Source organism: Cervus elaphus, chromosome 4 (assembly GCF_910594005.1).
Source record: "Cervus elaphus chromosome 4, mCerEla1.1, whole genome shotgun sequence".
NCBI lineage: Eukaryota > Metazoa > Chordata > Mammalia > Artiodactyla > Cervidae > Cervus > Cervus elaphus.
In genome coordinates this window covers 35,425,606-35,453,326 of record NC_057818.1, presented here as the reverse complement: position 1 = coordinate 35,453,326, position 27,721 = coordinate 35,425,606, and the positions used below count along the sequence as shown (strand labels likewise).

The following is a 27,721-nucleotide window of genomic DNA, read 5'->3' as shown; positions in this document are numbered from 1 at the left end:
GCTGACCGTGAGGATCTCTTTCAGAGATTAGTCTCCACTTGGAGACAGCGTTCCCGCGGCGCCAGGGCGGAGCTGAGCTCCAGATGTCCGGGCGCACACAGCTGTAGGGTCACGTGGCAGCGGCCCTGGTCCCCCTTCCTGCCAACGTTGCATTTGGCCCAGGCCCCGTCCATGGCCGCCCTTGGGACCCTGCGCTGAGCCCCGGAGGCCCTGGCATCCGGGGCCGCGCCACTCCCAAGGGCCGAAGGTGTGTCAGGATCCCAAGGACCGCCGTGGTGGGTAGGGATGGGTGGAAGGGATTCGGCCTCAGCGCGGGAAGGGGGTGGGGCCGAGGCTCCGCGTCTCTCGGCCCCGGCTCTGGGGCACCGTCCTGGGCCGGAGCTGAGAGGGTGGCAGCCGGCTAACAGGAGGAACCTCTTGTCCTTTCAGGGTGTCCATCCCAGTGGGGGGAGTTGGGGTCCAAAATAGAAGGACCCTGGAGGGGGGTGAACGACCAGTAGCCGGAGACCCCTGGCCTGTGGCCTCCCGCGGCCTCCCCTCCGGGAGCGCGGGGTGGGAGCCCCCGCCGGCTGTTAGCTTCCACGTCGCGAGCCTCTGACTGAGTCTCTCCGCAGGAGGCGCGAGCGCCGGCCAGGCTGACATGAGGCGGAGGCTGCGCCTACGCCGAGAAGCGTTGCTCACGCTGCTCCTCGGCGCCACCCTCGGCCTCCTGCTCTACGCGCAGCACGAAGGCACGGCCCCGACGACGAGCTCGCCGCGAGCACAAGGGAGGGCGGCGCCGGGGCCCACTCCAGGGCTCCGTGTATTTCAGGCCCCGGACACGGGTGCAGCCCCTCCGGCCTACGAAGGGGATACGCCAGAGCCGCCCACGCCCACGGGACCCTTTGACTTCGGCCGCTATCTGCGCGCCAAGGACCAGCGGCGCTTCCCTCTCCTCATTAATCAGCCGCACAAGTGCCAAGGAAATGGTGCGTTCCCCCGCGGACCCGACCTGCTCATCGCCGTCAAGTCGGTGGCGGCGGACTTCGAGCGGCGCCAAGCCGTGCGCCAGACGTGGGGTGCTGAGGGGCGCGTGCAGGGGGCGCTAGTGCGCAGGGTATTCTTGCTGGGCATACCCAGGGGCACAGGCACAGTCGGGGGTGAGGCGGAGGAGGGCACTCAAACGCACTGGAGCGCCCTGCTGCGTGCCGAGAGCCGCGCGTACGCGGACATCCTGCTCTGGGCCTTCGACGACACTTTCTTCAACCTAACGCTCAAGGAGATCCACTTTCTGGCCTGGGCTTCTGCCTACTGCCCCGACGTGCGCTTCGTTTTTAAAGGCGACGCCGACGTGTTCGTGCACGTGGGAAACCTGCTGGAGTTCCTGGCGCCGAGGGATCCGGCGCAGGACCTGCTTGCAGGTGACGTGATCGTGCAGGCGCGGCCAATCCGCGTGCGGGCCAGCAAATACTACATCCCCGAGGCTGTGTACGGCTTGCCAGCCTACCCTGCCTACGCAGGCGGCGGCGGCTTCGTGCTCTCGGGGGCCACACTGCGCCGCCTGGCCGGTGCCTGCGCGCAGGTTGAGCTTTTCCCCATCGACGACGTCTTTCTGGGCATGTGTCTACAGCGCCTGCACCTCACGCCTGAGCCTCATCCTGCTTTCCGCACTTTTGGCATCCCTCGACCTTCAGCCGCACCGCACCTCCACACCTTCGATCCCTGTTTTTACCGTGAGCTGGTTGTAGTGCACGGGCTCTCGGCTGCAGACATCTGGCTTATGTGGCACCTGCTACACGGGCCAAATGGGCCAGCCTGTGCGCGTCCATGGCCTGTTCCTGCTGGCCCTTTCCAGTGGGGCCCCTAGCCTCCTGTCACAGCTCTAAGCCCCCCTCATTCAGACCCAGGATATAAGTGGGAGGTAGCTTGAAAGGTAGATTTCCCAGACGGGTTAGTGCTGTGTATGTGGTTCTTCCCCAGAAAGGGGTATCCAGGTGTCTGCCTTCAGAAGGCCCAGGCAATGAAGACTGAGCTTGGCTCCTAGTGACCCTCTCTACTGGGCGGTGATCTGGAACCAATCTAATGGTGGCACAGATAGCCAGGGCTGAGGCGGTGGAGAACCAGGCTCTTTGCCAAGCGGGTGAACATGCTTGGTCCTCCTAGCAGGGATGTGAGTGTATGCATGGGGGGAGGCGTGGCGGCAGAGACTCATGCAGTCTGACCATGCTCCTTAGTTTAGAACCCCTAGAGTGATGCCAACAAATGCAGGTCTTAAGGCTGGACCCCACAGGGAGGGGTAAGGGCCTGGCCTCAGTCCTCATGGAACTGGCAGCCATTCTGCCACAACTCAATCTGAAAGTAGGTGTTTTGCTTCCTATCTGCCCCTCCAGTGTGCAAATTGGAGCCTTAGCTCTGTCTAGGTCTTTAGATCTGCTTTCCTGGCCCAGCCCCTCCTGAGCCCTGGACTAGGTGGAACCCCTGGGATGGAGGCACACAGGGACTCGGCACACCGTCCTACCTGAGGTCTCCCCCCACCTCCAGCTACCCACGGGAGAGCCTGCACCCATGCAGCTATGCACCTATGCAACCCACTGGAGTCTGTGCTGCCCCCTTTGGAGGAGCCAAGGAACCTCTTCTGAGATGATGCCAGCTGGAAAATTCCCCACCTTCTTCAACCACCCCCTTTCTCAAAAACAAACAAACAAAAAACACACCAATGCCTCCAGGCTTATTTTAGTACAAACATCCCAGCAACAGCACATGGGGAGCTGTTGCTGAGGGCATAGGTCTTTATTGGAGGAGGGGTAGGGTAGGGCATGAGGAAGATTCCCCATTCTAGGAGGATGGGGAGAGTCCTGGCTGCCCCACAGTGGGATGTGTGGGGGTCTCTGGCCAGGCCACCGTCCACACAGGAAGACACCAATCAGTCACGAAGTCATGGGAACGTCACACAGGAGCCCGGGGCTGGTCCCCCGCACATTCATTGTTAAACTATACAGGATGAGGCTGTACATGAATTAATTACAAAAGAGTCCTATTTACAAAAATCTGTACACACATTTGAAAAACCTCACAAAATTGTCATCTATGTATCACAAGTTGCTAGACCAAAATATTAAAAATGGGATAAAATTATACATTTCTCTTCTCAATTCTTTTCAAAAGGATTAATATTTTTAAAGCACATATGCTTCTTTCCTTAGCAAGTCCCACAAAGAGGGAGCAGCCCAGCCCTCCATGAGTCCCAGAGGCCTTGAGCCGTGTGAAAGGGCCCGGCCAGGGGACACTGCCCAGAGTCAGGGCAGGAGAGCCAAGCCCACAGTGCAGAACAGAATGCTGAAACACACAAAAAAAGGAGGAAGATGTCTTTGGCTAAAACTTTGGCATTAAATAAAAGAGGCAAACAGAATGGAAACATGCAGCCCCACCAGCCACGTTGGGGCAGAGCAGGGGGACAGGCGACCTTGAAGGCTCGCTCCAAGATGAGTGCAGCCAGGCCTGGGCACGTACCTTGACAGTAGAAAGCTGTGTTTCAACCACTTGGGTGTGCCTACTGGGTCTGGCAGGGAGCGCATGCAAGAAAGAAACAGGGAAGGGCAGGTGGGCCACCTTGGCCACAGCCAGCTCATCAAGTAACTAAAGTGGATGTAGTGCAAAAGTCGCAACCAAGTACGATGGACATGCTACCTGCTTGCCTTAAAGGTCACGTGGCAATGTTGGGCCAAAGGCAGGACCGTGTCCTTGTCTGGGTGCCTGTGTTCTCAGCCATAGAAAAGTCCCAAGTTTTCCCAATGTGTGGGACAGGGAGACAGAACCCTGTCTCCTCACATGTTAGTTGAGAGCTCCCGGCTCCAGGTATCAAGGCTCAGAGTTGTGCTTTTCTTTGCAGTCTGTGTCCCCTGTTGGCACCAGCAGGCTGAGAACGGACTGAGGAATATCTGGGCCTCACACCCCATGGCAGAGTGCCCAGCCTGAGTCCCACCTCAAAACACCACAACAGCCCTTCCACACTGGCAAGATGTCCAAGAAAACCCACGGGGTGGCCCACGGAACAGAATGCAATGCACAGTTCCACAGGGCAGAGGGGCAAGGGTCACGACGTTCCTAGGGGAGCTCCGCAGTTCTCAGGTGGGCACCAGGTCTGGGGGGGCCATAGAGGGTCACCGAGGCAATGTGGTTGTTCTGCATGACCTGGCGTAAGAAGAGGACAGTGAGTTGACGGGGAGGAGTCGAAGGGATGTAAGCACAGCAAAACTCCCACAAAACCCCCAGTGGGATCAGTCCTGGGCTGTGACAGAAGAGAAGGCACTTGAGGCAGCACCTGTGTGTGCAACACACTTGCACATGGGGCTGGAATGACTCCTCAACACCCCCCAGCTCGTGCTAGGGGTCATCTACGCCCGTGTCTACCTGTTCCTCCAGGACACATAAACTTTACCATACCCATCTGTCCAGCCCTTCTGGAACTGCTAGGGGTCTGCTGAAGGTATGGCAACCAGATGGGAAAGCAGGGGCAGCCCATTCTTCTCCCAGCCAGTGGGGCCTCAAGAGCCACTCGCCCCACCGCACATTCATTCATGTGGCATTTAAAGACCACCCCCCAACGCCCCTGGACAGAGCCCCACTCGCCCTGCAGTTCCCTTTGCTATTGTACTCATGTTTTCAAATATAAATGTGGGCTCCCCATTTCCCCTCATCTTGTTGGATGAGCCCGCCCAGTAGGGCCTTCAGGCCCTCCCCAGTCTCTCCCCCATCACTTGCCTGTCCTTGCCATGATCACCAGCCACTCAACCCCCAGGGCTTACCTCAAAGATCATCCGCTGAAGACCAAAGCAGAACGTGGAGCCAAAAGGGTTGGTATTGTTTGGGGACGAGGACCTGAGGCCGGGGAAGCCAGAATTAGAGGGGCAGACAGAGACCTAGGCCAGGTGGGGCATCCAGTTCCTTCTGGGGTAGGAGCTGTTAGCTAGTGGTCCCTCAGGGCTCCGAGTGTGTTTCCTACACGGGCTCTTGAGGGCCAAGGCACAGTGATGGATCTCACTCAGGCACCAAATCCGTGCAGCCCCGCTGGCACAGAAGGGTATTATGCAACTGGACTGGGGTGTACAGTCAGCAGGCAGACGGCACCTCAGACAGCAGGGCAACCAGGTGCTGGGCTGTGAGCCAAAGCAGGCAGCAGGTGTGATGCGGACAGCCAGCCAAACTGCCTCCCTCTCTGAGTAACTGGAGGTAGGAGGGAGAGGGGGGAGCTATCCCAGGGGCAGCCCATCCGGTTGCAAGTAAATATGCAGAACTGTTGGCCGAGTTGTAACTTACAAGGCTTGGGCAGAAGTGTGTGGCAACATCAGAAATTCCTGCCGGTTTTAAGCCGTACCCACCGCTAGGGTTCCCGGTCCTTCTGGGCGGTGAGGAGCTGGGTGGGGCGATCAGAAAGCAACCCCCCACTCACCTGTGCAGGACCACAGGCTTCTCTACAGGGTGTCCCAGGAGCTCCTGGATGTTGTCCCACTACAAGAGGGATGAGGGTGACAGGGGATTAGCAGGGACCCGACCCCACTGTGACCAACGGCTGGCCCAAAGGACGCAGGCACCAGACTGCTGGTAGGCTCATGGCCTCCCCATTTTCAGACTGTGTCAGGTGGGAAAAACAGGAGCTCACCTTGCTGTAGGTTGTGCATGTTTCTGTCTGACCCTCTGTGTTTTCTGAAAAGAGAACACGGCGTGGTTGGTAGCTGGCCTGGCCTGGATTCAGTTCCACATCTGCTCAGGTAGATGGCTCAGCCCACCTGCGACCCAGCCCTCGCCACCCTATACACTAGGATTGAAGTTTGGAAACCGCCAATCCCACAGGCACAGGATAAGACCTTAAGGGCTTCCAGGAGACTACGGACCAAGAACCACGTGGCCCCCAGAACCAAGAGACCAACCCAGAGGAGCTGAGGCTCTGGGCAGAAGCAGGTGGGCAAAGAGTCCACACATCCAACCACTGCCACCCTCTCTGCTTGGATCATCATCTCTTCGACGCATGGGAGACTGATTCTAAAACCCTTTCCTTACCCTGAGGACACTGACCACTCACCTCTCTTTACGGTTAGGGGGATCTTGAACTCACAGCGGTGATAACTAGAGAGAGAAGGGAGATGGGTAAAGGTGGGACCCGTTGGGAGACCTGACCACCTCCACATCTCAACTCCGCACCCCAGGAAAAACAGGATCAAGCACACCTGCTCAAAGCCCTGGAGAGGCCAGATTTGGGCCCTAGAGTCAAACCAGAAAGGGCACAGCCAGGGGGCTCTGAAGACCCTATCACCTTGGATAAGAGGCCAAGCTTTCTGAATCCATTTCTCTATTTGTAAAATGGGTATAAATGGAGAGATATAAGGTAATGGACACTATACCAGGAACAGAAAACACTCAGGAAATCATTTACTTTTCATGAATTAGCAAACATCCAAGGCCACAAGCTCTCTTTCCTAGAGGGGCAGGTGCGGGTATACTCACATATTAAAATTATAATGTCCAGGGTAATTGGTATGTAGGACAAACTTCTTCACTTTGTGTGTATTCGCATCAAAGAGAATGTCCTGGGATAGAAAACAAGGGTGCTCAAGTGGGTAAAGTTACTGAGGCGGGCAGGGGGCTTTCGAGGGCATGTCCTACTCAAAGACACCCACTACACAATGGGGATGCCCTTGGGGAACAGCTCTGACCCAAACAACAACCAAGGGGACAGCTGAGGCCTAGCGCAATGGGACGACACACACATCCAACCATCTCAGGCCTCCTCATTCCAAACCTTGTACCAGTAGGCCCCACAGGGACACAGGGCTACAGTTCCCACTGTTTGGGAACTCAAACATGGTCAGGGAGATCTTCCCTGACAAAAAGCACCAGATTAAAAAATGTAACTGAGCGCAGATTTTGCCTTAAAAGCTAATGACAAGATTCAGGACCCCCTTGACTGTCAAGGGGCTCAAGGCACTTGGTTGTTCTGAAAGCCAGGACCTGCCAGATCCTTCTGGCTTCCAGAGGCCAGCACAGTTAAAGCTGCGAGTGTACACACAGGCCTGCCCAGCACACTGCACACTCCCAGGGAAATCAAACACTTCTCTAAGGAATCACAACTTACCACTCCGAGAGTGAAGTAGTTAAAAAAGTAGTCATTGCACTTGGATGGAACTTGCTTATGAGGAGAAGGAGAATGAATCTTCATCTGTTGGGGAAAAAATAACAATGAATTAAAATCCAATCCATTAATACAGTTCTTGGATGAAATGAGTCTACAAGTGGTGTTTCTTGTGTGACAGTCATCTGTTACGTAAGCAAGAGTGTGGGAGTCCCCGATGCTGGTGCTAAACAACCCAGATAGCTTTGGTTGACTGCAGACTAGACCCTGGTCTCCAAGGAAAGGCAGGACAATCTGACCAACAGGGGTCAGAAGAGAGCTTTCAATTTACTTCTCCATCAGTTTTTTACTTTTTTTCCATTAGCTTTAATAGAACAGGTTCTCTGGGAAAACAGCAGTTTATATTTATTCACTATTAAGTTTAAGTTGATTAAATAAAAAGAGAGAGATCGCCTATTCACTTTATAAACACATTTCCCCTACCTTATCTTCTGACTTGTAGAAGACCTTATGTGGAGAGCCAAGCATGCTAAGAACATCTTGACAAGAATCACCAAAATACACTGAGCGTTCAAATACCCGCATCTTGGCATCTGCTAGCAGGCCAGGTCCACAACCTGCAGAGAACAAGTAGAGGTGGTCAGGTTCCCAGTCAGGGCCTGGAACCCTGCAGCCCAGGGTCTGGAGCCCCGGAGAGGCCAGTGGCTGCATGCTGCATTATCAGGTTTGGCTGAGGGGCAAGACCGCATGTAAGGAGAAATACCAGGTCACCAGGACTTGAGATACTACAGGAGATCACTATCTACTCAAAACAATGCCAGAGGCTCACTCAATCCCACAAAAGTAACACGGAGCTCTGGAGATGTCACTCACTGACTCACCAAATATTTAGTCATTGACACCCTGGGCTAGGACACTCTGCTAGATACTGAGGGAACAACGGTGAGAAAAATAGGTGCAGTCTCTGCCTACGTTGGCGCTCATGGTATAAACATTCTAAACAGACCATCACACAACTGCCGTACAACAAACAGCAGCACAGGTGCCGTTATCTCCTGCCACTTTCCGGTTCCCAACAAGATAGAGGATTTACAATAAGAAGTACTTCTCAATGGTAACCTCCAACCTGAGACTGGACCGGAAGGTCACTCTATAAAACAGCCAAGAGCTAAGTACCCACTAACTTACTCCCTAACTCTACAAACACTAACACTCAAAAAGAGACAAACCAGGAAAGTGGGTGAAAACGGAAAACCTGATTTGCCAAAGGTTTCTTCTTTGGGAACAATCTTTAAACTCTGAGTTTGTCTAATACATTTAAAAAATGATTCTGGTTAAATACCCACCCCCTCCCCACACACAAAGTGGTTGTGGAATAGCAATGAACATACCAACAGTAAAATTTACCTCATTCTGTGGATGGGAAGACAGAGTGTTTTGCCCAAAATTATAAAAGGAAGCTAAGAATCTGAGGAGGAATAATTTCTGGTACCATGATAATCACCACCATCACCTTACTCTGCATAGGGCTTTACAGCTGACAAAGCTCTTTCTTGTACAATAAAAGCTGTTCCAAATCCCAGTCCACACACACACACACACACACACACACACACACACAAAGCTATGTGTAAATCAGGGGAAAGAAGCATAGTTCACAGTAAGTTCTGTGTATAAATCCTGCACTTAGGTAAGCCTGGGTGACCTATGGAAACCACTGAAAGTCCTGTCAAGCTAGATGGTGTGCCCAAAGTCTGCAAGTACCAGATCCTTGTGAATGCCCACACAGGGCTGTGCGGGAGGCACCCTTCACAGGTGAGTCTCCTCTCTTGTCTTACTCTATCTGAAGTCTCCTCAAGTAAAGGTACCCTTAATTTCTCAAGGAGACTATTTTAGTTTCTGATTCCCTTGAGTGAGTCCTCCTATACATTACTGTGGCGATCAAGACAGTTGAATGGCATCACTGTAGCCACACTCCACAGGAACTCTGAATGAGTACTGGGTGGGATAATAACTCAGTGAGGTCTTGACTTAAGGTGTTTTGTAGGCAGTGTGATGTGACTGCTGGGACTGTCCTGTCAGGGTGGTGGTCAGAACTGGCTGAGACCCCCTACTCTCAACAGGCTCCTCTTGCTGTCACCTGGTATCTTACACTACCTTTGACTACCCCACTGCTTCAAGCAGCAAGCCTCCTGAGAAGACCTCATCTTCTTTTTTGAGACGCCACATCTCAATTCTTTCAAAAACTACAGCACAAGCACAATGCTCCTTTCAGTAGCTGGTGTTCTGCCATGGCTAGAAAACCACATTTTAAGAGATTTCTAACCTGGAGGCTTTGAATTGTCTAATTGTTCAGGGGAGTGAGTTTACAATTTATTTGCCAGATTCTTAGCAGTTGAGAACTGATGCCCCAGAGACTGAGGGAAGACCCCCAGCTTACAAACAAAGGCTGGCTAGACTATGAGCTCCATGAAGGCACAGGTCCCTTCATGGAGCTCACAGTCCCCAGGTCATCTTTACGGAGGCAAACTCCACGATCTCTGTACCCCTAAGCATAATTCAAAGTTCAAAGGAGCTGAGACTGTCCACACAAGAAAATCACAGGATGAGGTGTGGATTTTAGAGAGACTGGCTACTGAAGGCAGCAATTCTTTTTTGTTTGCAATCAGCAAAACTGAGCAGGGTATGGCCAAATCACAATTGCCAGTCTACTGGCAGTCCCTCTTGCCAGTCTACTCTGAGAAATGAGCACAAAGGGTGGAAAAGGAGAGAACATGCAACACTGAGCCTATAAAATACACCTCTAAGACCCGGGTACCACTGCAAAACCACCTAAGTACACAGAGGCTGATGTACATGACGAGGGAAGCAGTTTTACTGTCATTTATAAGGGCTGCTCAAAATAAAACTATGTCTTATTCCTTCACAAACAAATGAAAACTTCTAACCATAAACGTCGGCACCATTTGTTTTCTACCAACTATCCCTAAGGACGTGGGATTTTAGACCATCTTGACAAGGCTATAATGGAGAACCCACCACCCCAAAGCCAGTAACTGACCTGCGGCAAGGAGGCGGAGTCGTAAACCTGATGGTCCAGTTCCATCCCGGAGAACATCCACACTCTCAGCATACACGTTGCCCAGGAAACAGCTCAAGGGCATCATGGGAGCCCTGGAGGCAGGCACAGAGTGAGCAGAGACTTTGTCCTCCCTCCCAGGGAGCCCATGGCCTTAGCATGAAGCCTGTGCTCCCCCACACATACTTGGTATCCTGTAGGCTGTTCCCACTGTAGATATACATTCGTTTCACAGTTGCTCCGTGGGGTATCTGAAGAGAAGCCAGGCCATGGGCAAAATTGGGCTGCAAACACAGGATAAATGTTTTACTAAAAGCTCACTGCAGGCCCTGGCATTTTCCCAATACTCATGGTCTTAGAGAACTGGCCAGGTCACAAAAGTAGGGAATTTAGAAAAGGAATATCTCAGTTTCAGACACAACTGTACTACTGGTACTGCCTTATTTGGTACAAATTTTCTGTATCCATTTTCTCACTGGGTATTGTTACCTGCAGTGTGGAATGGTTTCTGAGAAACTTTGAAATTTGCTCGTTTTATTTATCAAGGTATTAGAAAAAAAAAAACTGGCCAGGTGAAAGCACAGTCTGATCTGTCTCCAGGTCAATAAATTCACTCAACCATGCAAGTTCATCTTTAATTTTACTGTTTTCCTTTCCTTCATCAGGGAGAAAATGCAGAAATGCCTTCTTTAATAAAATGTAAAACTTACAAAAAACTATCATTTCATAACACTAAGGATGCCACTGTCGAAGGATGAATTCTCTCAAATTCTAGGCCATTGAGAAAAACTGCGGTGTTTGGAGTTTTACAGCACACGACACGGATTTTCCTCTGAAGAGCGAGCTCGACCTCACTTCAGTTGGAAGCGCCCTCCTCCTGGGAACGGCAGTCTGGGCTTTGTTCTGTCAACTTCACCCACTGTACACCCAAGGGGCCTCTGAAGACCTCAGAGATTAAGGGAACCAAAGGAAGGGTACCTATCCAGCCTCCTCCAATGGTACTGTCTTCTGCCCCCTATCATCCGGGCACTGGGCAATAAATATCAGGGAAAGAAAAAGGCTAACCTCATATTTGGGAGCCTCGGTCCAGGAATCTAGCTGAAAAGAGAAAGACAATCCTCTGAAGTTGAGGTGGAAGAGCTGCTCAGCAGAGTTGTACACTGTGGGAGTGGGGAGAAGAAAATGACAAGGTTGAATGGCATCTGAAGCTGTGAACACAAACCAGCCTGACAGGGAGTAATGACTGGCAACACTTTCATTGTGTCTCATTTCTGAACTGACTTACTAGGCTGAAAACAATGGGAGAGAGCTTTCCTTCACACTCAAGTACCAGCCCCCAAATCTGATAGGAGCTTTGAGGTTGGGGCTGGCATGGCACCACTTGCCAGATTTATTACTATTGGCTGCTACAGATGACCAGAAGAATCAGATGGACTGGGCTTACCTCCAGGATGGGTTGCACCGAAAGACTGGTCGATCTGCTCAATGGTGGGAGCTATGGCTTGAGAATTGAAATGCACGCCACTGAAAAACAAAGATGCTTTTTAATACCAGGCTTGTAGATGCACTCACAGGTCATTAGAGATGGTGGCTGGAAGAGTTATTCTTAAAATACATGGGGGGTTGAGTCTATAATTATATCAAAATAAAGGTTTAACTATAGAACTTTTAAATAAGAGACAATTAATGAGGTCAGAAATAGTCAATTCTCCTGAGGCTGATTCAAAGGTTTAGCCTTCTAGGACCTCCTAAGACATCTATGGTGACCAGGCCCAGTTCGGAAGGAAGTAAATCCAGCCTCAGCCCCATAGCATTTGGACTTGGATAAGGAATAATCATAGAAACAGTCATTGTTAATGTGTTTTCCCAGAATGCCTATGAGTAGTTTGTCTTGAAAAGGAACTTTCTTAAAAAGGGGATGAACATTTTAAATGTAGGATACAGCCAAGCAAGGCAGCTTGTTTTCCTAACAAGCAGAAGAACCAGCACTCATCAATTGGGTGAATGGGTAAGTGGATGGGGAGGAATGATCCCAAGCAAAGGAAAAATACCTGGGAGGGGGTGGGCTTGGGAGCAAAGAGGAGCATGTGATTTCAGATGATGAGCACGAAGATAAGTCATTTCTAACTTTAAGGAGAGTGATTAAAGGTTAAGGATTTTTTTTTTTAAAATGAGTATCATTATGGAACACCTTTGCATTTTAAAAATTTCATTAAGTATAGTTGATTTACAATATTGTGTTAATTTCTGCTGTACAGTGAAGTGATTCAATTATATATATATATATATATATATATATATATATATATATTCTTTTTCACATTCTTTCCATTATGGTTTATTATAGGATATTGAAAATAGTTTCTCAAGCTATACAGTAGGATCTTGCTGTTTATCTAGTCTGTATATAATAGTTAGCATCTAGAGCACCTCTGTTTTTAACCAGGCACTGTGCTGTATGCTCTATCAGCATTATCTCATGTAGTTTTCCTAACTCAGCAACCAGATTTATGCTTTCACTTCTCTGATGAAAAAACAAGCTCAAAGAGGTTAAGTGACTTGCCCAATTTCGCAGAGTAATGAAATGAAGAAGCCATAACTCAAACCCAGCGCAGCCTGACTCTTGACCCCTTGCTTACCCACCAGTGACTCTTAAGAGGGTAAAGAGAAGCCAAACCATGAGGTACGAAGGCCCCAACAAGACTAAAAGATAACCAGAATCTGCAGGGGTCAGTGCTATTATGCATCTGGTTTATCCACTTCTCTATTGGCAGATACTGCTTGAAACAACCCAGGAACAGATCCCTTTGATATCCTTGAAAAGGGAAGCTTGTTAAGGAAGCTTACTGAACAGAATATTCTAGATGCCAGCACAGCAACTTACCATATGGGGGCTGAAATATTTGTGCACCATACAGGCTATTCCCATTTTCATTCTAAAAAGCAGATTTTGCCCCCACCCCTGCCCCCGCCAATAGTGATCCTTTCGGCATTCTCTTTAGCATAGGCCTCAGAATCAGCTATATCTGGTTTGTCCCACCTTTGTTGGTCATGAAAACATAAAAAGGTGCCAAAAGAAGCTGTGCAGGGAAGGGCAGCTATGACCCAGGGGACAGTCACAGACTGAGGTCCTGCTTTGTGGTGGGATTAAGGAAACTGACCCAAATGGGAAGTGTTTCATTAACAGTGTGTTCTGAATGACCTTTCCTTCTCTTCCCCAGGAAATGGAGTAGACTTGGAGGCTGCCTGAGGGAATCATGGCACCCAGCTGTAATCCCAGAATTGTTGAGGATAGAAATAAGCCCATATGTGCCAAGCCTAGGACACAAACCAGGAGAAAACTTACCAATATTTTAACTTTACTTTAGTCAAGTCATATACTTCAATCACCTAAAAACAAAAAGCAAATGTTTAAGACCTATTAGAGCTCTGCAGTTGAAAAAGGTTAATTAGAAGACATTTATAGAGCAGTGAGGAAAAAAAAAATCACTAGCTGAAATTCTCCGGAAGCACTACACATTTTGTTTGTTTTTATTTTTAAATCTGGAAGAAAACCCCATACCACACATGGCATAAAGTCACCTTCCCCCTCTCTCTAGAGGATGGTTCAACAGATGATGTCTATGGATGCTGTGGGTCAAGTTTTTGTATCTAGTCTACAGCTGGATCATATATAAGACTGCACATACCATGCGACAGGACAGTGAAACCCTCCACAAAAACAAATTCAAGCAGCTTGTGAAGGTTGTAACCTGTAAGGGGAATACTGAGCCCCTTTTCTTTCATGCTATACTTTATTACATTATAAAAACCCAAATCAAGTCACTTTCAAAAACAGTTTCAAAATATTGTGGTTTACAAAAAAAAAAAAAAAGAAAAAAAAGACAGGGGGGTCTATCTTATTAGAAAACAAGTCATTTTATTAGCCTAGGTCCAGTGTGACAATACTGTTATATCCCTAATGAAGAGAATCTGGTCCAACCTGGAGAACCTCAGGACCCTTGTGAAGTTTCTAAGGGTTCAGTCTGATGAAATGCCAAGAACTCAGGGAGGAGACAAAGGAAAAGGCATTGAACATCCAGCCACTAGTGATGCCAAGTAATCTGTATCTAAAGTCTTTGATGTCCATGGCATCAAAGGCTAGACGTCTAGCCAGTAGCATAGCTGACTGAGGATGGGCGAACCATCTGCTTTCCCCAGCTGGGAGATTTGGCCTCCACTGCAGAAGCACAAGCAGAGCTGGTTCAATCTGTTTGCCCTGACAACCAGGGCTTCATTCTGGGAAGGACTGTGGACACTGGGTGATGGGGCACCTGGCACTGTCACAGGAACAGAGACATAACAGGCAGTTCACTTGTGGTCAGACCTGTTCCTGGCTTGGAAAACTGTAAGTTGGGCGCTTCTTAACTATAAAGTGCAGCTATTCTGATCCTACATGCTGCTAAGAATCACTGCCTCTCCTGGGCTGTTGGAGCATTTCCATCTACGCTCTCCTACACTACCAGTATAGGCCATTCACTGGTCCCACTGAGCTAGGCTCCTTTTAGTCTGGCTCATTAGTGTGCACAGAAGGGTACACAACACATGTCAGGGAGTCTGCCTGGGATGAAGCCAGCTAAGGGTAATATGAAGCTCAGAAACATGAAAAGAGGTGCTGAGGGAGGTCGTGCAAGGGCAGGGGAATAGTTGTGATTCATGATAGTATCTTCAGAAAGCTGGGGCATGGCAGTGTATCATGCTAAACGGGTGTGCCATTTTACTGAGGCCAGGGTCCCAGGCTGCCAGAGGCCTCGACCCTCAGCCAGAACCTCTGCTTGTGCAGCAGGGGTAGCACTCTGCCCCTCTGACTGCTACCACTATGGCTGACCAATGATCCCCAAGGGCGGCCCATCACTCAGCCTGTGGGCCTCCAGAGTATTCTTCCTGTGACACTGTGGCACTTGTGATGTGAAGGACCCCAAGATGGTCAGCACTGTGGGTCCCTTGCCAGAACCAACAAGCAGATTTTCGCCCACAGATAGTTGCTGGACCATAGGGACAGGTAGCTGGGGAAATCTGAAAGCCATGGTTTTCTACCCTCTGAGCTGGAAAAGACCTTGATTTCCCCAGAGGAGAAGTTATGGCAGCAGACAAGATCAGAAAGGAAAAGACAGGTGGCTGTATAGATTGTGACTTATGAAGCTTCATTCCACAGGGCTCTCTCACAGGCAGGGAGTGAGAGGATGGGGAACTGCAGGGGACAGCAGTGGGGAGGGGCGACTTCTGAAGCCCTTGTATGGTGGGGCAGACGGGTCAGGTCAGACCTGGTGCCCATCAATGGTACCTGAGGGACTGCTTCCTCAGCTTCCATACTCTCAGGCAGGGCTCCAGCCCTCCCTTCATAGGGACTCACAGAGGGAGAGAGATGGTACTACTCTATCTCTTTTCCCACTCAACAGTACTTTGAATTCCTTGCATTTGTGCATAGTATGCTCACACACTTTTATCCCATTTATTTCCCACATTCATCAACAGAACCTAAGCCATTTCTATTCCTAGCAGCCAGTCGCTATGCTCTGGTAATACAGAGTTAAAAGCCTGGGGTCAGGTAGACTGCTTATCTTCTGTCCCCTTGTTGTCTCACTAGTAAGCCGTACCACTTATGGGCTTGTTAGGATTAAATTAGGAAATGCATAGGAAGCACTCAGCCATATGACTAACAGGTACTAAGTAAGGAAGGAAGGAAGTAAGTAAAGTCGCTCAGTCGTGTCCGACTCTTTGCGACCCCATGGACTGTAGCCTACCAGGCTTCTCCCATGGGATTTTCCAGGCAAGAGTACTGGAGTGGGTTGCCATTTCCTTCTCCAACAGGTACTAAGTGCTCACTAAATATATTTCCTCACCATGCTGAAATTCTGCCATAGGCTGCCCATCTACTGTTGCCCATTTAGATTACTTCCAGCTTTTCATTACTATCAAAAGCCCTGCTATAAATACCTGGCAATATTACCCTCCCCATTAATCTTTCTGGGTTAAGTTTCCTACAGTGAATTTACCAAGTTAAAGACAAATGGCTCTTTGTAAAGGTGTTTCCAGATTAATTTCCCCCAATCTGTGATGAAGCCACATTGAAGACCAGCTTCTACCCTTTCTCAGTGTGGGGCTGCTGGTCAGTAGGCCAGGTTGACTGAGCCTATAAAGAGAGGCAAGGGTGCTGTGGGGCTAAGAGTGTTCACATCAAATTCTCCTTTTTGAAAAGGCAGCATAAACGAAGAATTCTTATTCCATATACAGGTTATTTTTCCATGTGCTCTCTGAACTCAGCAGCTCACTTGAGATGGGATGGTGAGAAGTAGGAAGTACCCAAGTCTTCTGGAAAAGCAGCTCCGTAAGCTAACCAGGACGACAGCCCTAGCATGCCACTGCCCCGAGCCATATTCAACCTTGTGACTCTGAGGCATGAGTCGGATGTTACATGACTAACCTATCATGTCCAGGCATTTGTAAATAGCGCACTAAAAACATCCTGGTCTGAAATAGGTGCTAGTAAACTGTACTTGAATGCCAATTAAGACATACCAGCAAGTTGTTTGATTTCTTTAAAGGGATTTAAGAGTCAACTCGGGGGAGAAGAGGGGGGCGCCCCTGACGGCGCCTCCCGGCCTCGGGGTGCTGCGCCCTCCTCCGCTTCCCCGCCGCGGGCCCTCGCCCCGCGGGCTGGGACGGGGGACGGGGGGAGAGGCGTGGCGCGGACGAGAGTCCGGGGGCGCCGCAGGGCGGCCCCGCCGTCCCCTTTCCCAGGGGGGCGAGCGGGGCCGGGGGGCTGATGGCGCGCGCCTGTCGCGGCTGTCACCTCCGTGCGCGCACGTGTCCCTTCCCTCTGGTCCTGGCGGCAGGGAGAGGGAAGATGACGGCATGTGGGTGCTCGCGGGGCCCTTGCGCTCTTTCCTTCCCACAATAAAAAAAAAAAAAAAAGAGTCAACTCGGTGATGGTGGTGTTAAGGTCCAAGCCCTCAGCATTTTAGGAAGAAAGGTTCCATTTTTCATCTTCCAAGTCTTATTGTTTGACCCAAGAATGAAGTAAAACAATAAGATACAAAAATCTGACTGAAGTCTTCCAGTTCTATTCTGCAGTCAGGCCCCATTTTAAAGACTTAGGATAATCTATGACAAATACTTACCTCCTCTCATTTTTCTATTCAACACAGAAAAGCCTGCTCCCTCCAGCATGTTCTCCGTATCTTCAATACTCTTTCCCCTTCACCTCTGGAGCCTGGAACTGAAGTTCCTCCCAGCCTCTTTCCAACCATCCCAATCTACCCCCAGGTTCTACCTTTAGGAGGACAGGCACAGCTTCAGTCTCCTATATTGTGGCTGTCTCTGAACCACAAGCCTACTCCCACTCAGGAGTTTCAGAAACATTCCACAATTGCACACATTAATCAGCCTGACATGAAACTTCAGTTGTCATTTATAGTTACCTTAAGTCTCTGATTGAAAGCATCAAACAGTAGTTTGATCCCGTCCTGAGTCAGGTTAAGGATGAGGTCATGGCTTAGAGGAGACTACAAAAAACAAAATGATAAATAAATACACACTCTGAACAACTAAGCATATTCATCAGCACCAGCTGAATTTGAAACCTTACAACATAAATGCAGTGCACAGGGAGTATCTAAGTGTAGACAGCTGACAGGTTTACAAGCCAGAAGAAACTGGTTTGTGAATTCAGTGTCCTCTACTTCCAGTCTGCAGCTGTTGCTTCATAATATTGGTTGAAAAGAGCCTCTTTTCCAGGCTTTGAGTTATTACCTAGGAGAAAAGTCAAAATTATGTGGGTATATAGGCCATTTTCTTTCACAGGTCCAGGGTCCATATGTGTAGCATGGGTTTATTTACTGCTGTCAAAGCTACAGAGTAGTTAATGAGAAATACAAGCCTTATAAAAGGCCTCACCAGGATCCAAATTCAGCAAGTAATGGTCAGTGCGTGTTAGCTGAACCTATGTCCCTTCACTCCCAGGCTGTTTGTACCACTCAAAGGAAACACATTTTATTCTTTGACTCTTTTTCGTCACATTCTGGGACAAAGAAGTGCCTTGTGATCTGATTATGTACGAGATGACACTCTCACTCCTCCCTCCCTCCCCACACCATCCCAGGTCACATGTGCCTCTTTCTGTAAAACCCAAGTCTGAGATCTAAGGAGTCATTTCTATATTTGCCCCTTCTGAGTCCTGGGGGGAGGAGAGCAGCAGCAGAGCAATGGATAGAGCTGGCCCTGAGACTTGGTGAACTGGTGACCTTAAGTGTTTCTCTATACTTCTCTGTTTTTTCATGGGAATACCATCATCCCTACACCTCCAGGGTTGTAATGAGGACAGAGACAGTAGACCAGAAAGCATCAAGCACAGCACTCAGCATATAATACTCTTTCCTGGAGTCTGTCCCATCTGCCTGCTTCTGCTGCAAAGCAATCAATTCAAAGTCTGAAGACTCTCCATTGCCCTGAACCACGCTGCCCAGCAGTAGAAGAAAAACACCACCATTCAAAACCCTGTCCTTTCTTAAAACTGGCACATAGCTGTCAAAAAGATTTAGAGAAGTTTCTCTCCTTATAGAGCTTCTTAAGGTAGGCCCAGTGATTGAAGGTGGTGTCTGTCAGAGATAGAGATATAGGCTAGAAAGCCAGGTGCCCCTGCTGGTATGGGCCTCACTGGAAAAATTCTCTAGAAAGAGCTTTCTGACATTAATTCATACTGTCCACTCCCCTCCACCCCACTGGTCTTCACAAGATAGTAGGCCCAGGTGGCTCCATCATGCCTGGCAAACACCAGAAGAAAGAATGTTGTAATTTTCCAGTAGGTCTCTATGAATGTTTTACTAAAACCAATAGGACTCAGGTAAGATAATGGAATAATGAACCTCACCTTAGGTCACTTATTCTCCCTCTATTCCTGAGAGGGCTATTCCATGGAGGTAAACAGGATGAAGCAATATTTCAGCATCTTTAAAGACCTTTGTTGGAGTATCTGAATTTTGTTACACATTTCCAAGATCTGATCGTTTTTCCCTTGGCATTGCTACAATTTAGGACATAACTAAGCAGTATTCAAAAGCAAGCAAATCATCCTCACAATCAATATTTTATTAGTACTTTATCTCCAGAACCAAAATCACATGTGCTATGTGGTGTTTAAGGAGGTCCTTCCAGTTCAATAAAGCTGTCTCTGTTAGTTGTTAACATCTCTTCCCGACATGCACATTTAATTTCCAAGGTGTGATCTGCTGGAAACAAGATATTTCTGAAATGTTTAATGGGGTCAAATGATGAAGCAAAGAGACAAATGGGAAAAGAAGCAAAGGAGGGCAACGAGGATAGGATGCACAATTAAGAAGCACCATATCAGAGCTCTGAGAGGCCATTTCCTCTTGATCCTCATAAAAAGATTATTCTATTATAAGGAAACCATCTGGAGAACCAGAATGGTTATTAACTTGCCACAGCTGTACAACCAAGAAATGGGGAAAGCATGGATCTGAACCAAGGTCTGGATTTAAAACCCTGTTGTTCCAGCTGCTTAGAGGACATTGGGGGAAATTAGCTTAATTAATGCCAGAACAACTATTTGTACCCAAAGACTAGAATGACAGACAAGATAGTGATATAAGAAATAAGCCTCATTTAAAAAATTGGTTAAAAAGTTTAAAGACTACTTTCAACTGTATCTAATCCTGGGTGCCTAATTCTGATTGAACTAAATGTACAGATGGCTACAAGCTCAAGCAGCAAACCCATTATCCCTGTTTTGATGGCTGCTACTTGTCACTGAGTAATTCCCTCATGGTCTAATGCTGAGTCAGATTAGGTTAGGTATGATCTGACTGCAAAAAAGAGGAAAAGTCACCATTCTTCATTTTTCTTTAAAGAGAAACCACTTTGGCACTGTGGCTCCACGAACCTCTGCCCACTCCCACAAGTCCTGTGGTTGGCACAAGAATTTCCAAATACTTGCTTGGAAATTAAGCCTTCTCTGTCTCAGAAGGACCTTTCACATGGGCCTCAGTAGGCTGTCAGAGGTGCACAGTACTGTAAAATGTAATGTCTGGGTACAGGTAACACACTCAACTCTGACACTAAGCCAAATGTGGAAGCTACATAGAAGTCTCAGTCACGTTCACATCAAAAATAAGCTGCCATTTGCTTTAGGATCAGAAACTAATAGAAATGAATGGAACTAAAATCATCAAATTGGTACTTAAAATGTCTCAGAAAAGGCACTGAGAATATCTTGCAGCCTGTGTAGGATCTAAACCATCCCCTGAGGTTTATGACACACAGGGCACCACAAAGGCTGTTCCGTGGGGCAGCACGTCTGTGTCCTAGAAGAACCATGGAATCCAAAGAGGCAGTATTTTTAGACAGTTAAGAAGAATCCTATTTCTAAAGGTCTATAAAAATGTTTCCAACTTTACTTATAAAACCCAATTTAAAAAATCCTGGTATTCAGAAAGTTCTGCACCAGTGCTAACCTAAAATATACTCTTTCTGGAAACTGAAAAGGTCTTTGTAGGTACATACATTATACTCTAAGGGTAGTTATTGGCACAACATTTAATAAAGATTACCACAAGTCAGACAAAAGAAGTAAGAGTAAAACATGTCCATTAATTTGGAACCAATGTTTAGCAATTTTCATATTATCAGATCATTCTTATTAAAAGGGTGAACTATACCTGCTTCTTTTCAAGTCTGGGATGGTCTGCTAGCTAGAAATCTGCACTGCAACAATCCTGAATGCAAACCAAAGCAATCGACAAAGCAGAAAAGACTATTTTAAACATGAAAGTGGAAGGGAAGTACCCTAGAAGACCAGACAATCCCTGAAGTCACCTCCCACTGAAAACCCCCCTTTTAAGGGCCTGTAGGTAAGTCAAACATAATCAAAAAGCAAGTTTGATTATTACTGCTCATCTAAACTTCTGGTAGCACTGCTACTGCTAAGTCACTTCAGTCGTGTCTGATGCTGTGCGACCCCACAGACGGCAGCCCACCAGGCTCCCTCATCCCTGGGATTCTCCAGGCAAGAATACTGGAGTGGGCTGCCATTTCCTTCTGGCAGCACTAGATGATCAAAACTACAAATGTTTCAGAATCAAAGAAAATGTACTTGGTAAGTGACTAAGTGTTGAAGACACTCCCATTCAAACACATTGACCTAAGAATCCCTGCCAGTCAGTATCTCCCAGAGCATCAACCACCAGACGTGAGTCACTGATTAGGGATGCTATTTCAGTAAACAAATAAGTTACCACTCACCTGTTCACTGTAGAGAACCTGAACATTTTTTATGATGCGACAGTGCTTCTGAAGAATGGCCACCGCCTGAGCCAAAGGCATTCCTGAAATAAAGCAAGGACACCTGTGTGGTTACTTGGGCTATCTATTTACTGACATCTATCAGTGTACTAGGCATTAGTCCTTGCAGTAAAGCCAGGGGTGGGAATGGGGGCCACTAAGGTCTACGGACATACTGAGTAAATAAAAGTTTAATAAGTCCAATAAGCAGTAAGATCTAGAGAATAAAGTTAACAGCAAGCACTAAGAGAAAAACTGGATTGTATAAGGGGAAGGAGTAAATAGAAAGACTTCCTGGAAATGGGGACTTCTATGCTGATCCCCAAACAGGCAAAGGGGTTGGAAAAAGCCAAGTCAGTAGGAACCAAAGAAGAAAGAAATGCACTGACTGCATGACTCTGGGGACCAAGATTCTGATTCTCACTCTGCCATGATTACGTATAACCTAGGCAAGTCCTTCCTCTTTTCCTGATATTTGTCTCCTCATTGAGTCAGCAGGAGCACATGATTTGTAAGCGCTCATTTAAAAAGCGAAGAATCATATGTCAACCAGAATCAACTTATTTTACCAAGAATTTCACTGGATTCTCACTTATCAACCCACAAACATCCTCTAAAACTTAACACTTGATTTTTTAACTCATGGCCCATTAGAAACAAATTTATATATGCACCCCCGCTGCAGTTTAAGAAACTGAAATTCCAACAACACCTCAAAGATTCCAGGGACTCGTGTACTTAGTTGCTCAGTTGTGTCCAACTCTTTTTTTTTTTTGGATTTACAGAAACTTTTTATTTCGAGTTAATTTTTTAAATTGACATGCAGTTTTAAGAAATAACATTAAGAGATTCCATATACCCCTATGTGTAACTGTGTCAGTCTGTTTGGGCTGCTAGAACAAAAATACCATAGACTTGGGTGGTTTAAAAAACAAACACTTGGGACTTCTCTGGTGGTCCAGTGGCTAAGATGCTGAACTGTACACATGGACATCACCAAATGGCCAATACCAAAATCAAATTGATTACATTCTTTGTAGCTGAAGATGGAGAAACTGGTGGTAGTTTAGTCGCTCAGTTATGTCCAACTCTTGCAACCCCATGGACTGTAGCCTGCCAGGCTCCTTTGTTCATGGGATTCTCCAGGCAAGAATACTGGAGTGGATTGCCATTTCCTTCTCCAGTGTCCAGCTCTTTGTGACCCTGTGGACCGTAGCCCACCAGGCTTCTCTGTCCAAGGGATTCTCCAGGCAAGAATACTGAAGTGGGTTGCCATGCCCTCCTCCAGGGGATCTTCCCAACCCAGGTATTGAACCCAGGTCTCCTGCACTGCAGGTGGATTCTTTACCATCTGAGCCACCAGGGAAGCTCAGGGACACATGGGGAACAGTAAAAAGTATGTTTTCACAGAGTGCATTATGTTTCAGACAAGAAGAAACTCACAGAAACAATCCAAAAACAAAGTTTCAGGAGTGCAAGGACAGTGTCTGTGTTATTCGCCACTCTTTTGGATCTCCAGCACTGGGGACCCACATAGTGTCTGTTGAATAAACATTTATTTAGTGAGACTGAAGGATTATGGACTAGGTAATAAGAGAAAGGAAGAGAGACCACCACATGACCTTGGGCCAGGACAGTGGCTCACATTCAAGATCAGTTTACCTCTGATTCGAGGAGAGATGTGCAGAGAAGAGTTCACAGAGAAAGCAGTAGGTTAAAAAAATGTGTGGCCCATCTACATTTAAACGATAATTTGATCCTGCCTTTATTCAATGGCCCATTCTACAGTCTGAAGAAAGCTGGAGTAAACCAGACCTTAAGGTACTTCCCAGCACAAGGCCTGGAACATAGTAGAGACTTAAATGTTCACTGAGAATATGAACAAGTTGATGCATTCATTCCTCAGCTTTGGCATTCCAGAAATTGAGGAGCATCTACGCTGTCTCTCCCAGGGGGAATGGTAAACATTCATGTGGGCAAGACAGATAATCTCAGGTGCTGAGAAAGAGAAGACCACATGGCACAAACCAGTTTCTTGTGGGAGAGTTATTTCACACCTAACCACATCAAATTCCTGGCCTTGGAATCTTGGGTCCTGAGTCATTCAAGAGTAACCCACCTGGAGGAGACGTGGATTTTTTTTGCCATGCTGCACAGCTTGGAGCCTCTTAGTTCCCCAACCAGGGCCTGAACCCCAGCCTACTGCAGTGAAAATGCCAAGTCCTAACAACTAGATCACCAGGGAACTCTCCCTAAGTGCAGACTTTCAAGACCCAAAAAGGAATCATCAGGCTTATTCCCTGTATGAACTTTCCCTCAAAGTTCAGTTCTAGGCCCAACATACAGAAATGCTCTTTTCACTATTTGTGGTTGGTATTCAGACAGCCTGAAAGAACTATCCAAATCCTTGAATCCTAGAAACTGGCAGTTAGGAGTAGGGGTTAAAGTATCAAAACAACAGTTGATAGAAGAAACCTTACTCTCCCACCTCATTTTTAGCAAATCTCAAATGATACTACTTTTGACCCAGAGACTGTACTTGTAGATACACAACCTAGTCACACCATCAAGCACAGGTTGAAGCTATAGTCATAGATTTCACTCTGCCCTGTGAAGTCCTGGGATGAGAAGCTGTGTTTAGGGGAGGTTCTTTCCTAACTACAAGTCAAACAGCATCAGCAAAACAAAAGGGCCTGGAGGCAATGATATCCTTAGCCTCTCAATCAGGTTCTTGGTGCTTCACAAGAAGCTGAAGTGTTTCATACCAGTTAAGGTATGAGAGAAGGTGACTGCAAATTCTCAATAAAACTGGCTCTTACAACCTAGAGGCAGCTTGCTGTTCAGTTCACAGAGACACTGAGCACCAGTAGAATCTTACCAGCAAATCTGTTCTGCAGTTTCTCACCTACCCTATCTCCATAGACAGCAGTCTTCCAGATTCAAGGATAAACTGCAGCCCAATGGAGCAGCTGACTCAGTCCAGTAGCCCAAATTAGTGTGACAAAAGTTCAGGCCTGCACAAACACCTGCTCCCCACCCCTTCTTCCCAGTGCTGGAACATAAAAGTAAACACACTCTGGGGTTACTGAATGCAAATACTTGCACACAGAAAGGGAGCGACATTGAGGAAAAGGGGAAAACACGGGCCAAATCCCACAAAATGCCCAACCTGCATTTTTACAAACCAAATGCTACTTTACCCAAACTCCTATTTCATTCAACCTTTCACTCTCTCCGCTAAAGTCTGGGTTTAGGATTACACCACACATCGACCACATTAAAAACGAGAAGGAAGCTAGTCAGAAGTTGCTTTAACACACAAAAACTCTCCTCAGTTCCCTTGACCAGCTCCCCAGTATTTGGCGATGGGAACGGTGCCTAGGTTTCTCCTTCTGGAGAGGCTACACAAGGCCCAGAAAAGCAAAGGGAGATGAGCTACTTGGGCGGTATTTAAGGGTGTCAGTCACTTCTTAACTATTTGGTCTGTAAAATGGGTACAGAAATAACAATCTTAGCGACCCTCAGGCCTCCCCGGTGGCAACCAGATATAATCATGCACCGGAGAACAGGGTCAGGCCCTGGGTAAATGTTTGGGGCGTGTCAGCCATTGTTATTGTTATTATTACCGTAGCACTGCCCCGGGAGGGGCCCCGCCGAGGCCTGATGCAAGGGCGTCAGGGCCCGGCAGAACGATAGGCTGCCAGGTCGGGGCCGGCATCTAGTGACTGGAGTCCCAAAGAGTCAAGGTGCCGCGGGCGCAGGGGAGTAAGGGGTAGAGCCCAGAGGTGGGAAGGGCAGGGAAAGAAGTAAGGATCAGCGAGAAGGGTCGTGGGGGAGACCCCACACTCACCCAGCGCGAATTCCCATTGCTCGTTTCCCAGAGAGCGCTCGGGCACCACCTCCAGATCCAGCATTGGCTCGGCTCGCCGGGCCGGGGCGGCCTCCCTGCGGCAGCGCAGACCGGACCGGAGCTTAAGAAACAAAGCAGCAGGTGACTCACCACCCGCGCCGGCCCTCGACGGCCCGGCTCTCCACCTCTACCCCGTCGCCAGAGCTACTGGCCCTACACCACTCCTCACCTGACCTCACCTCACCTCACCTCACTTCACCGGCAGCAGCCTGGGGCAGCGGCGGCAGCAGCAGGAGCGTTTGCAGCAAAAGTGGCGTGTGGGGCCGTAAAGTGTGGCGGAGGCGGGATTTCAGTCGCGGGGGCGGAGCTAAGGCGGAGTCACTCCAGCGCAAACTCCGGATAGGCGGTTGCGACAGTCCGGCAATAGCAGAAAGGCCTGTGAGTATCATCCGGAAGTGCGGGAGCTGTTGGAATGAGGAGCATCACACTCCGTGCACCCCGACATCCGCACACCACAGTGAACACGTTTCACAAAAGGATGCGTGACCACGCAACACATACATGTGACATGGCTATACAGAACCTGTCTGCCGTCTACATGTACGTCCCACTCACAGTCACTGAACGCAAAAGGCGAGTTCCAAGAGCGCACCGTCTGAGGCGCAGCGGGGAGAGAGGACATGGAGCCTCAAAGCTCAAGACGCGCCAGCGCCTTACCACTCCCGGTTGGGGCCGAGACTGACGCTGGCCGCAGCTGCCTCTAGTTGTCCAGGAATGATTCCTTCTCTCTGCGGTCACTGGGACTTGAGTCGAGCTCAAAGCAAGCGAGGAGTGGGTTCGAGTACTTGTGTTGGGGTGGGACGGGGGTGGGGCTGCTGGGGGAGTTGGGGGAGCGGACTAGGTTAGAGAGGAGCTAAGTAGCCTACCTCCTAGCCGACCACCTTCCGCTGTGCATAGCCCCGAGGGCTGCAGTCCGAACACTGCTGGCAGCCGCCCAGACTCCGCCGGAGCACCGGCTTTGCCGCCAGCGCTATGTGGTTTTCATCAAACTTCTGGTGCTCTTCGTGACCGTTTCCTCATTTACAAGTCGGGAGTAGGGTGTCCTCCAGCCTGTTCAGCCTGAGCTTCTGGCCAATGTCCTGGGGCACTCTTAAGACGACTGAAAGACACTGAAAGACGACCAGGTTTCTTCTGGAGCTTACCCTTCATGGACGGAATCTTTGGATTCTCACAACCACCCTGGGATGCAAGATTGGTCCTATCTCACTTTACAGGCGAGGGGGTAGGGGGTGGGGTTGGGGAAGAGGCCCAGAGAGGCTGAAGGCCTTTTGGTTCGAGGGGTAGAATTCAAATTCTTTCCATTATATTGCCCCGGAGGAATGTTTTTTAGCAGAGTGACATGCTGAATTCTTAGACTAGTTTGGTAGGAGTGTAACATGGGAGATTCTACCAAAACTTGAGGTTATTGCTACTGACGATAAACACGGAGAAGTCTATCCATTTGCAACATCCTATGCCAAAAGAATAGAACTGAGTCATTAAGATGTTCAGGCTTCCCTGATAGCTCAGTTGGTAAAGAATCCACCTGCAATGCAGGAGACCCCTGTTCAATTCCTGGGCCGGGACATCCGCTGGAGAAAGGATAGGCTACCCACTCCAGTACATCAGTAGGGAAGTGGCTAACTATGATATATATGTGTTAACAGGACCCTCCTCTTTTTAAAAAATTGGAGTTAGTTGCTTTACAGTGTTTAGTTTCTGCTGCATATAGCAAGGTGAATTAACTATATGTTTATATGTGTGTGTGTGTGTGTGTGTGTGTATCCCCCTTTTTGGATTTCCTTTCCATTTGGGCCATCATAGAGTATTGAGTAGAGTTCCCTGTGCTATACAGTAGGTTTTCATCAGTTATTTATTTTATACATAGTGTGTATATATGTACATCCCAATCTCCTAATTCATTCTATCCCCGCCTTACCCCTTGGTATCCATACCTTTGTTCTCTACGTCTATTTCTGCATTGCAAATAAGAGGGAAAGACAGGAAAATTAAATATTTAAGAATTCAAAGGGTGGCCTGTAGTAGTCACAGATATTTTCTTTCCTGGGCAAAAGGTAGACTGTGGTTCTCTGTCCAGATGAAGTTGAGCATGGCCCTTGTGATTGCTAGGTCCAGTGAAATGAAAACTGAAGATGCATGTGTCAAATTTCAGGTGACAGTTTTAAAAGTCAGTGCCCCTTTCATTACACTGTCTTCTTGGCTCTGTCACATGGCTAGCAATGTTCCCGTGATCTATCAGCCTAGGTCAATGGGCAGGTATTGACCTGATGGACATTTAGCAAATAATTCT

The 27,721-nt window shown here is 48.3% G+C and overlaps 2 protein-coding genes across 7 annotated transcripts; one reads left to right on the top strand and one right to left on the bottom strand.

Moving 5' to 3' along the window:
* Positions 1 to 106: 106 nt before the first annotated feature.
* On the top strand, positions 107 to 3,114 carry B3GNT9 (UDP-GlcNAc:betaGal beta-1,3-N-acetylglucosaminyltransferase 9). 3 transcript variants are annotated; one of them, XM_043898787.1, is made up of 2 exons: positions 107 to 247; positions 615 to 3,114. In XM_043898787.1, the coding sequence occupies exon 2, from the start codon at positions 641 to 643 to the stop codon at positions 1,844 to 1,846; it is 1,206 nt and encodes a 401-aa protein (XP_043754722.1). In that variant the 5' UTR covers positions 107 to 247; positions 615 to 640; the 3' UTR covers positions 1,847 to 3,114. The 3 variants fall into 3 exon arrangements, with proteins under 3 accessions (XP_043754722.1, XP_043754720.1, XP_043754721.1); XM_043898785.1 differs by having other exon boundaries at positions 119 to 275; XM_043898786.1 differs by having other exon boundaries at positions 133 to 279.
* On the bottom strand, positions 2,708 to 25,747 carry PHAF1 (phagosome assembly factor 1). Of its 4 annotated transcripts, none has more exons than XM_043898779.1 (17): positions 25,621 to 25,747; positions 25,372 to 25,492; positions 21,483 to 21,565; positions 17,645 to 17,728; positions 13,531 to 13,574; positions 11,629 to 11,708; positions 11,250 to 11,344; positions 10,371 to 10,468; positions 10,167 to 10,279; positions 7,589 to 7,722; positions 7,109 to 7,192; positions 6,481 to 6,563; positions 6,059 to 6,102; positions 5,639 to 5,682; positions 5,429 to 5,487; positions 4,785 to 4,857; positions 2,708 to 4,170 (listed from the first exon to the last, which is right to left on the bottom strand). In XM_043898779.1, exons 2-17 carry the CDS (start codon positions 25,433 to 25,435, stop codon positions 4,084 to 4,086), a joined length of 1,269 nt encoding a protein of 422 aa, XP_043754714.1. In that variant the 5' UTR covers positions 25,436 to 25,492; positions 25,621 to 25,747; the 3' UTR covers positions 2,708 to 4,083. The 4 variants fall into 4 exon arrangements, with proteins under 4 accessions (XP_043754714.1, XP_043754715.1, XP_043754719.1 ...); XM_043898780.1 differs by having other exon boundaries at positions 25,606 to 25,722; XM_043898784.1 differs by having other exon boundaries at positions 25,616 to 25,681.
* Positions 25,748 to 27,721: the final 1,974 nt, after the last annotated feature.

Excerpts from the sequence above, each read along its gene's own strand:
- B3GNT9 (XM_043898787.1), top strand. The coding sequence starts at position 641 with ATGAGGCGGAGGCTGCGCCTACGCCGAGAAGCGTTGCTCACGCTGCTC.
- PHAF1 (XM_043898779.1), bottom strand. The coding sequence starts at position 25,435 with ATGCTGGATCTGGAGGTGGTGCCCGAGCGCTCTCTGGGAAACGAGCAA. Across the intron at positions 6,103-6,480 it reads GGACATTATAATTTTAATAT|TTATCACCGCTGTGAGTTCA; the intron begins GTGAGTATACCC and ends TTCTCTCTCTAG. Across the intron at positions 4,171-4,784 it reads TTCAGCGGATGATCTTTGAG|GTCATGCAGAACAACCACAT; the intron begins GTAAGCCCTGGG and ends TTCTTACGCCAG.